The sequence below is a fragment of the Blennius ocellaris genome (genome assembly GCF_963422515.1).
Source record: "Blennius ocellaris genome assembly, chromosome: 21".
Taxonomy (NCBI): Eukaryota; Metazoa; Chordata; class Actinopteri; order Blenniiformes; family Blenniidae; genus Blennius; species Blennius ocellaris.
In genome coordinates this window covers 1,593,591-1,603,590 of record NC_137670.1, presented here as the reverse complement: position 1 = coordinate 1,603,590, position 10,000 = coordinate 1,593,591, and the positions used below count along the sequence as shown (strand labels likewise).

The 10,000-nt window shown below is 47.2% G+C and overlaps 2 protein-coding genes across 5 annotated transcripts in view; both read left to right on the top strand.

The window, feature by feature from the left end:
* Positions 1 to 4,909, top strand: part of rab11fip3 (RAB11 family interacting protein 3 (class II)) — a 25,229-nt gene extending 20,320 nt beyond the window's left edge. For 2 of the 3 annotated variants that reach the window (XM_080516719.1, XM_080516721.1), the window contains 9 exons: positions 1,132 to 1,269; positions 2,104 to 2,139; positions 2,238 to 2,331; positions 2,440 to 2,684; positions 3,253 to 3,334; positions 3,457 to 3,594; positions 3,702 to 3,857; positions 4,355 to 4,495; positions 4,594 to 4,909. In XM_080516719.1, the coding sequence (XP_080372845.1) occupies positions 1,132 to 1,269; positions 2,104 to 2,139; positions 2,238 to 2,331; positions 2,440 to 2,684; positions 3,253 to 3,334; positions 3,457 to 3,594; positions 3,702 to 3,857; positions 4,355 to 4,495; positions 4,594 to 4,707 (1,144 nt within the window). In that variant the 3' untranslated portion in view covers positions 4,708 to 4,909. The remainder of the gene's footprint in view (positions 1 to 1,131; positions 1,270 to 2,103; positions 2,140 to 2,237; positions 2,332 to 2,439; positions 2,685 to 3,252; positions 3,335 to 3,456; positions 3,595 to 3,701; positions 3,858 to 4,354; positions 4,496 to 4,593) is intronic. The other variant, XM_080516720.1, reaches the window with a different exon arrangement.
* A 3,910-nt stretch (positions 4,910 to 8,819) lies between these two features.
* The window catches only part of telo2 (TEL2, telomere maintenance 2, homolog), a 13,824-nt gene continuing 12,643 nt past the window's right edge, over positions 8,820 to 10,000 (top strand). For both annotated transcript variants that reach the window (XM_080517692.1, XM_080517693.1), the window contains exon 1: positions 8,820 to 8,880. The gene's annotated coding sequence lies outside the window, so the exon portion shown is untranslated. The remainder of the gene's footprint in view (positions 8,881 to 10,000) is intronic.

The window sequence follows — 10,000 nt, the reverse complement described above, 5'->3', positions numbered from 1 at the left end:
GTTTGACTTGTTGGCCTCCAGAGGTCAGAGGTCAGATCAGGTTGATGTGGCCTAAACGCCCCTGCTCTACAGAGTTGTTGTTTTTTTTTTGCTAATATTTGAAAGCTAATGCTACAAATAGTACTGGTATGTGAGTAACGGGTATCATTTTTAAATCCCAGGAGGAGGAGCCACAGTGCTCCCAATCGACAAGAACAAACATTTGTTTCTTGAAGAATTATTTTGATAAAAGAAGGAAAAAAACAAAAACATTACTTAAATGTTTTTTAATGAAACGACACACACACACGGTTGTGCAGAGAACAACACGCTATGAACAATAACATTGTTTGTACACAGACATTGTAGTGGACAGACCACCAAGTTGCATTGTTGTTCCGGTGACTGTCACAATAAAAGTCCCAGCAGAATATGTACCTGGGAGTCACGACACGACGGAGGACGCGTTGTTCTGATTGTCCCTACTGAGCACGTGCAGAAGAACTCTTGTGTACCACGGCGGTGGCGTGCGTGTGCAGTAGCAGTGCAGACGGAGCCTGAGCGTTTCCAGAAAGTGGAGTTTTCACCTGTTTACACCACGACGGAGCCCCGAGCGTTTTTCGAAAAGTTCCACCATGGAAGCCGTTCTCAAAAAGTTGCATTTTCAGTGGCGCCAGTGAGGTTTAAACGGACGAAACAGTTGCTACGGCTTCAATTATGCAACCAGTGTTTTTGTTTTTTTCACACATTGCCTTTAACATCTAACTGTCACATCCTGCCTGCTGGTTTGAATCCGCAGTGCAAACGTTCAACTGACTGACATGCAGCGTCACGAGCACGGAATTTGACACCAGCCTCATCGGTGTGACAGTCCCAGCCCCCGCTCCGGTCTGAGAGCCTGGATTTAACCCGCTTGTTTATTAGTGGAGCCACATTTCCTGATTTACTGATTTTCCCTCCCGCGACCCCGAGGTGAAACCGCAGCCACGCGACGTCGCCGCACCGACACCCCCACTGTGACCTCTCAATCTGGGTTTCACTGGTACCTCCTGCACCCCCCCCCCCCCCCCCCCTTCTCCTCTGTCCGTCACTCACCACTTCCTCCTCTTCCTCCTCCTCCTCCTCCTCTTCCTCCCTGTCTCCTCTCTCCAGCGCGGCCGCGTCTCTCCCTGACTGCTTTCAGAGCTTCCTCAGGGAGGAGGCGCTGGACTTTTTCTGTAGCCAGTGTCACAAACAAATAAGTCGCCTGGAGGACCTCTCCACTCGCCTCAATTTCCTAGAGATGACTAGGTAACGGCGTCCTCCGTGTGATTCTGTGTGTGTGTGTGTGTGTGTGTGTGTGCAGTGCCGACTAGACGCAGTGCGACGCACGCTCTCCACAGCGCGCACACGCAGTCGTCCGGATTAGCCGCAGCGCCGCGTGTGTCTTGTTGGAATGCAGCGTCGCACGCGTCACGACGTCCGGTGTGGGTCCTGCTTCAAGCCCATCTCACCTCATGTTGTTCGGGAAACGTCTTCATCCATTTGTTTTACTTGTGACTGACGGAAAACGTTGCTCATGCGGGGTTACACCCCCCCCCCCCACTGTTTTCAAGCATGTTCGCTTTATTGAGAAAAAGTCTTAAGAAATGTTGAAAACCCGCCGTCACAGGTAAGTCGTGTGTCGGAGAGGTTTTTCTTCCGTTCATCACATCATTGCTCTCATGCTTTAAGTGGCTTGTCGTAGTGGAGTGCAGCTTCCTGTGTTGATCAGAACAGACTGGCTGATCCAGGATCAGAGATCTGGCGGCGTATTACAGAAACTCAGTGACTCCAAAAGCCTGTGTTAAAAAAACAAAAAACTGTGTAAATTCGAGCCATTTCATGATTAAGTTGTACTTTTGAAAGTTTCTGTAATACCGACTCGGATCCGTGTTCATCGTTTGGATTGATCAGATCCGACATCAGCACAGGTGGAGCTTCGGCGTTTTGCTGTGACGTGTTTAGAGCAAAAAAAAACAAGGTTTCGACTGGCAACAAACCACCTCGACGCGTCTTGGAGGAGGAAAACCAGGAAGCTGGTGTCTCTTCCCCCTTTTCTTTCTCTCTTCCTCACTTCTTCCCGTTGCTCTGTTTCCCCTCCAGCGCCGGCAAGAGGCTGTCCAGCAAGAAAGTGGCAAGGTAAGCTCATTTCAGAAAGCTCATATTTCTCGTGTGACTGTTATTGGGGGGGGATCGTGGGCCTCGGGGGAGTAATGCTTGCTCTTCCCACGTTGCAGACACCTCCTCCAGAACAGCTCCATGACTCTGGACACCATGAGCGACTTGACGCGGGACATCCTGGAGCTCGCCGACAACGACATCACCGACAAGGTGACGAATCTGCTTTAAAGGAACCTTTTGAAGAATGTTCAGCCGGAGCACTTCCACGTTTCTGACCCCCCCCCACCCCTCCTCCTCCCCCTCCTCCCCCTCCGCCAGGTGCTGCTCCTGGAGCGGCGAGTGGCCGAGCTGGAGAAGGAGTCGGAGGCGTCCGGCGAGCAGCACGCCCGGCTGCGCCAGGAGAACCTTCAGCTGGTGCACCGGGCCAACGCCCTGGAGGAGCAGCTGAAGGAGCAGGAGCTGCTCGCCGACGAGCAGATCCAGCAGGAGACGCGGCGGCACAAGGAGGCGCTGAGCAAGCTGGAGCGGGAGCGCGGCCTGGAGCTGGAGAACCTGCAGGCCAGGTGACCACGGAGTCACACCACTACATATTAAAAATATTGCTGTTTCTGATTCTGTACTGCGAGTGGATTGTTCAAATATCTGTACTTTAGTATATTTTGGGAGGCGATTCTACAGATATCTGTACTTTTTGCTCCTTACGTTCTCAAGACACGTTTCTGAAGCGTCTTTGCTTGTATTTATTGTCCATTAATAAGCTGCAGGAGGTGACTGATGAAGGTGGTCACATTTACATCCCTGGCAGTTACAATACCACGACTTCATGTTGCAGTCAGATCGTCACCTTCTTGGTTTAGTTTCTAACTCAAACGACACTTTATAACACAGGTTGATGGTGCAAATGTACATTTGAGCCCCAACCAGAGGAAAGTTCAACATTTCTTTAAAAAAAAAAGAAGAAAAAAAGTCATTACATATCAATAGACGTGTGAATTAATTAGTAAACGGGCTGTTTGCTGTGCCATGTTGTTTATTTCTGGCCTGGCGGCTCCACGCTGCCCCCGTCTGGCTGCAGTCCGTCATTACACGACGAGTCTCGTCGCTGAGCTTTCGGGTGCGTTTGTCCTTCAGGCTGCAGCAGCTGGACGAGGAGAACGGTGAGCTGAGGTCCTGCGTCCCCTGCCTTCGAGCAAACATCGAGCGATTAGAGGAGGTCGGTTCAGCGCCCGTGCTGTGCGGGAACACAAATACGCCGACCGCAGTTCATCAGATTAAACGGAGAACACGAGTGAGGAAAACAAATAAATAAATCTGGTGTGAAATAACCTTTCACAGGAGAAGCTGAAGCTACAAGATGAGACGGATTCCACGTCCGACCGGCTTCAAGACGAGACGGAGTCTCGCAGAAAGATGGCCGACAAGCTGAACCACGAGCGCCACCAGAGCCAGAAGGACAAGGAGTGCACTCAGGAGGTGGGGGCCGTCTCCTCAGAAACACGCTGGGATCCCCCCCCGGGGCCGGGGCGAAACATAAAAACCTCGTTTTTTTCTAATGCGCTTCGGTCCGTTTTGTGCCGCAGCTCATCGAAGATCTGCGCAAACAGCTGGAGCACCTGCAGCTGTACAAGCTGGAGGCCGAAGCCAAGCGAGGCCGGACGCCGGGCGCGGGGCTGCAGGAATACCAGACCCGCACTCGGGAAGCCGAGTTGGAGCAGGAAATCAGACGACTCAAACAGGTACCGCTCAGACCCTCGTCGCGCACGCTCTCTGAACCCCGCGGCTAATAAATGGATTTTTACAGGTTAGCGGGCTTCGTGCCGCCAGATTCTACTTCTGCATGTAGATACGTGATGTTTTGAGCCTCCGCTTCTCCAAAACGTGCCCTGAAAGTGACATTTCTGCTCTTCGTGACTCTCTTCTTGTGCTGCTTTCCGCGGTCCGGAGCTTTACGTGATGCGTTCAGGTGCATCACGTAAAGCCGCCCTGCTGCTGGACTCTGTGGCCGAGGAATCTTCCTCCTCAGAATCACAAAAAACTGATCAAATACTTTATCAACAGAGATAAAAACCTCTGCGATTGTGTCTTTCTCTCTTATAGTCAAGTGCAGCTTATATGTGTACTTTTTATTTATTGATTTTTTTCTGGATAATCCAGTAATTCTTGCTTCAAAGCTTTTGTTTCCATCTCTGTATATGGTTCCATGATTTGTTGCATCGTCCTTCGTGTCCTCTAGGACAACCGGACCCTGAAGGAGCAGAACGACGAGCTGAACGGGCAGATCATCAACCTGAGCATCCAGGGAGCCAAGAACCTGATGTCGGCCTCCTTCTCCGACTCTCTGGCAGCTGAGATCAACTCCGTGTCTCGCGTCGAGGTACGTTGATCAACCCTGCCGCTATCCGGCGACTCTGCGATCCAGGCGCTCCCCCCGCTGACGCCTCTCTCTCTCTCTCTCTCTCTCTCGTCCCCCAGCTGATGGAAGCCGTTCACAAGCAGGAGGAGATCAACTACAGGCTGCAGGACTACATCGACAAAATCATCGTGGCCATCATGGAGTGCAACCCCTCCATCCTGGAGGTCAAGTAGACGCCGGCTGGGCGGCCGCTCTGCGGGCCTCAAGGGAATATCGGAGACGGGATTTAAAGGAGACGACGAGGAGACGTGAAAGAGAAACGCTGCAATCGATCCCCGACAAAGAAGAAACGAGTATTTTTTTTTAGAGGTCCGCGGCCGTCGGTCGAAGAATCGGCTGCTTCTCAGTAGAACCTCCCTCAAAGTTGTGCTTCGGCGTCTGTCCTGGAGGCGCTCGGGTCCTGGTGACGTCCATGTCTTTGGCTAGAGGGACCCGAGTCCCGTCCCCCCCCCCCCCCCCCCCCCTGCAGAGTGAGCAAATGGGGAAATGTGTGGAACATCCCTTTCCCTTTCTAAAAAACAAAACAGTGTCAACGTTTGATTGAGCTGATCAGACAATTATACCTAAAAGCCTTAAAAGAAAGGTGATCAAAGTATTTAATTATTTATGCCGCACATGCCTCAGTTCACTCATTGCAGTTTCACTGGAGGTGGAGGGGGTGGAGGGGGTGGAGGGAGGGGGGGGGGCTGAACTCCCTGAACCACGCTGAATCGTGTCGTGACCACAAACCGTTATGAAGCCGTGGTTTAAAAGGCCGGTAGATTATTATTTTTTTTTTTTCCTCCGTCGTTTGAAGTGCTGCCTACCGAGCCCCGTCTGTCCAGGGAACCCCCGACCGAGGGACGCTTCTTCTGGGCGAGGGACACGTGTGTGTGAGTGTGTGTGTGTGAGTGTGTGTGTGTTTGATCGTTCCTGAACGGCTCGACCAGAGTGACGGACTCGTCCCCATTAAGCTCCAAAAACGAAGGCGGTTGGGCGGCTTCCCATTTGCTTCGTGGTTTATTTTTACAATGAAACAGGGTCCTGGAGCTCCGGCGGGCTGGAAACGTAAACACACAACCCCCCCCCCCCCCCCAACCCCCCGGTCAGCCCCCCCCCCCCGGCGTAGTTTCCGGCCCGCCCGCTCCTCAGTTCTCTTGCTTGAGTGAAAGTGAAGAAGAAGAAGAAGAAGCCGATTCAGGTTACGAACCTTCATTCCTGCACAAAAGAGAAAGTTACTTCGTCTGTGGAGAATCGACTGGTTGTACTTTGCACTACGTTTTGATTTTCATCGGGTTTTTTTTGTTAATAAGAAGAAAAATGTTTATCGTGAAGCATCGAATTCTAAATGGAAGATTTTTGAAGATTTCGTTCCTCCGGATGGCGGAACTTGGGACCGGAGACTGAATAAATAATAATAATAATAATAATAATGACTGGTGATATTAAAGAATATGAAAATACACTGCAGCCATGTCTTCAAAGGTTGGATTTTTTTTTTTTTTTTTTTTAATACAATCAGATTATTCTGAGCCGGCGTCTCGAGAACCCACAACTTTCCTCTTCTCTTTCTTCTGGGAATCTGAACGGACTGACTCTGTGCTCGTCACCTCTCTCTCTCTCTCTCTCTCTCTCTCTCTCTCCCTCCTTCACACCTGGAAAGTGTTGGATTGACAAATGGAAGCCTGTCGCCACACGAACTCCGCTCACCTCTCGTCTCGCCGCCTGCCGCTCCGGGGAGCAGTGGCCTTTTGGATGTAAATGACTTGTACATGTAAAAGTTTTTTTTTTCTACACTCATATACTAGATTCTAGGTATTTTTATAGTAGGGGGGGAAGGAAACGGAACACTTTCTCCTCGTCTTTATGCTGAGAAACAGCCGCCTGTATTCTTCTCTAGCATGTAGCGTGTACAGCATCTGTTGGGAGAGTTTTGTTTTAGTTTGGTTTTGTTGTAATATCACACGCAGATATTTATTCCACTACTCACACGCTCTGTGATCCGATTACCTGAATGACGTTTGTACATTATTTTGATGAATCCGTGGGAGGGTTTTTGAGGGAATTTGACCGCGACCTTGTTGCTTTGACCCCCTCCCGGGGGGGGGGGTCGCGGTTCGACATTAAGCCGAGTCAGCGGTTTCCACGGTTCGTCTTCCCAGGTGGAGTCCGGTCCTGCATGCAGACGCAGATCTCTTACTGTATATTTCTTCTTTTGACTTTTGTTCCGACCGGCCGATAATCCAGAACGTCCGTCGGCGGAGGTTGTAGGTTTTATTTGAGACCTTGCAAACCCCCCCCCCGCCCCCCCGAGACATTCACAACTTGATTCCTCTTAACCCTATTACGACGCCCGAACGCAGCAGCACATCGACTGCGCTGCGTTCTCTCTCCGTTCCGTGATTGGCATCGGTAGGATGAGACTTCAAAGCCCGCAGAGCTTCTTGTTTGCACTTTAACCACAGAACCACGTTCTCCCAGATCAACTCCCCAAAAATGACCAAAGATAGACCTTCTGACCTGAACTATCACCGATCAGGGTCTGGTATCGCGGCTTCTGTCGAGTCTTCTACAGACTCCCAGCTCCGAAAAGGGTTTAAACTGCTAAAAAAAAAAAAAAAGAGAGAGAGAGAGAAAGTGGCCTGCTAGTCTAAACACTGTGCCTCCGCGTCTCAAACTCTGCCTCTAAACACGCCTGATGATGAGCCCTGGGGAAGCACTGACCCCCCCTCTGACCCCCCCCACCGTCAGTTTGGTCAATTAGAACCACGAAACTTCAACTGTAAATAATGAATTTTCAGGGTTTTTTTTTTTGTTTTTTCTTTCTTTGTGAACACGTTTTCTCCTCTCACACTTCCGATGTCCAAAGAAAGTTTGCTTCTCGGCCTCAAACGCGCGTCGGCGCCCGACGTGTGACGCGGGGAAGACATTAAAGAGACTATTGTAGAAAAGAGAAACTGTAAAACTTTAAAATTATTCCTATTTTCAAAGATAAAATGTATAAATTATACCAGTATTGGTTACGAGCTGTATATTATTTTTGAAGATTCCCCCTTAAATGACCTAAAGCGAATTGTTACCGGGGGAAATGTAATTCCACTCATTGTACAAAGAGAATTTTAAGGGTAAGAAGTGACGGTAAGATTAGAGAAATAAATGGAATAAAACTGCTTGTTTTGTCTTGTTTTTTTGTCGCCTGTGAGCTGAAGACTGTCTAAAGGGTGAAAATGTGTCTGAATAGATGGAATGTTTCAGTGACGGGGCGTCGGGAGGAAGCGGTTTGGAACTAGAACGTCGTCTCGTACATATTTGGAGCAACGACGCAACAATAACTGGATGTCTAACAATCGGTAAATTCACATTTATTGTTGCGTAGTTCTGTTAGTCGGAGCTGAAGATCCCAGACGTTTCAGAAATGAGAGATTAAAACTCGAATTTGCTTTAGAAGAGGTTCGAATCCTTCCGAAGCAAATTGCATTCACGTGAAAGAATAAAATTCGGCTATGGTTTTCTGAATTTATGAGAATTTTCTTGTAATTATTAGAAAATTAAGGTTTTTTTTTTTACTTTGTTGGGAAAGGCTCTTAGATTTCTGGGATGTTTTAAATTGAGTTAAATTTAAATGAAACCTAGAATCTCTCATTTGGTGTTTGCGTCTCTTCCACTAGATTGTTCCACTCAGTGACGTCAGAAGTTATCTTGAGGACACTAAATAGCAGTTATTTGTCCTATGGTGGCCCCTTGAAATGGATCAATTGAAGTGATTTTAAATTTGTTGTGGTAAAAACATCCAATATGTTGGAGGCCCTTAGTAGGCCAATCTTTCCACCATCTTTCCTCCTATTTTCAAATCGTAGGTTCTTCTATATTGGATCGTATTCTGTCAGGAAGTGAGATGTAGTCTTAGTGAGAGGTTTTATTGGATTCTGTCTCTTGCTTGTAATCGTGTTATTTTCATCCTGGCTCTTTTTCCACCCCTAATAAATTGATTAAACATTTTTTTATTGAGTTAAATATGGTTGGGAGAATATTAAAAAGAAAACATGCTTAATGGAAGGTTCATATATGTATTTTCATTAGCATAAAGTTTGCTTTTGATTCACATCTACGTTTTGTATACGTCTGGAACGGATTCATAATTAAAACAAATATCCATCATATTTAATTTGGTTCTATTGAAACTATTTATTGACAGATAATCGACGAAGAGCGCAGAAGAGTTACAAAACTGCTTCTTGAACGTCGCGCAGAAAGTCTCCCCTCGGAACCAATGTTTCTCCACACGCTCAACACGGACATATTTTGATGGCGCACACAGCGAAGTGTGTCCTGCGACGTGACGATCTCTAAAACACCACGAATTGACGGTAAGAACTTCAGTTGCACCGCTAAATGGACCTTTTTTGTTTAATTTGAGTTGGTTTACGGCTATTTGAATGTCTGCTGTTCATTTTTACATTTGTTAAAGAAGTTAGTAGGTGAAACGTTTGCAGCCGATGAGCAACAAACCTTACGTGCAATATTTATATCCATACACTATCCTGATTCATTTGATATGTTAATATATTATTCTCGGGATTCTATTACATTCTGTGGGGAGAAACGCTATAATGCAGGCGTGTCAAACATAATATATATATATCTCCAGAAGGTTTCATTAAAATTGGCTCTATGTTGTTATTGTATTCATTTTCCCTGGTAATTTTTTGTTTTTGTATAAATACAGACATTTCCGTCATGTATACTTTGTGCTACGACAAAGAAAAACTTTAAACTTCTAAATTTAAAGGTTATTCTGGCGCTATTTTAGCAATGAAATGGTCTGTATGTGGCTCCAGAACTGAAATGTGTTTGACACGAATTCCCCTCCGGGATTAATAAAGTAAGTTCTATTCTGCTCTAATGCAGTGTTTTTCAACCTTTTTTGAACCAAGGAGCACTTTTTTCTTTGGAAAACTCTGGAGGCACACCACCATCTAGAAATGTTAAAATGTTAAACTCTTTAGCCTCTATTAACAATATAAAGTCTTTCTCATCAAAGTTTTATCAACAGGAATCCAGTAAATCCAGAAAGCAAGGACTTTTTTTAATAGTGACTCCCTCAGTGTGAAACCTGGACCTGATGGATGAAGAGCTGAGATCCTGGTTCACATTCTTCCTTTTCAAAAACTTCTCCATCACTGTCACTGACACAGTACTTTGATACAAGATGGTAGCAGGAGGTGGAGATGAACCACACTGACGTCTGTCACTTTACATTTCACCGGCAAAGTTCTGTGCTGCCCTCTAGTGGTGGAGAGTATTTATACAGGATTACTCTGCAACACACTGTCGCTGTGAGAGCAAAGGTTTTTTTAGAAAAAAATGTGAAATTGGATAATTTCCCACGGCTCTAATCCATGTAAACACATGGGGAACATGCAAACCCCACACATGACCTTCTCGCTGCGAGGCCAGAGCGCTAACCTCCGCTGTCGTCGTCCTCCA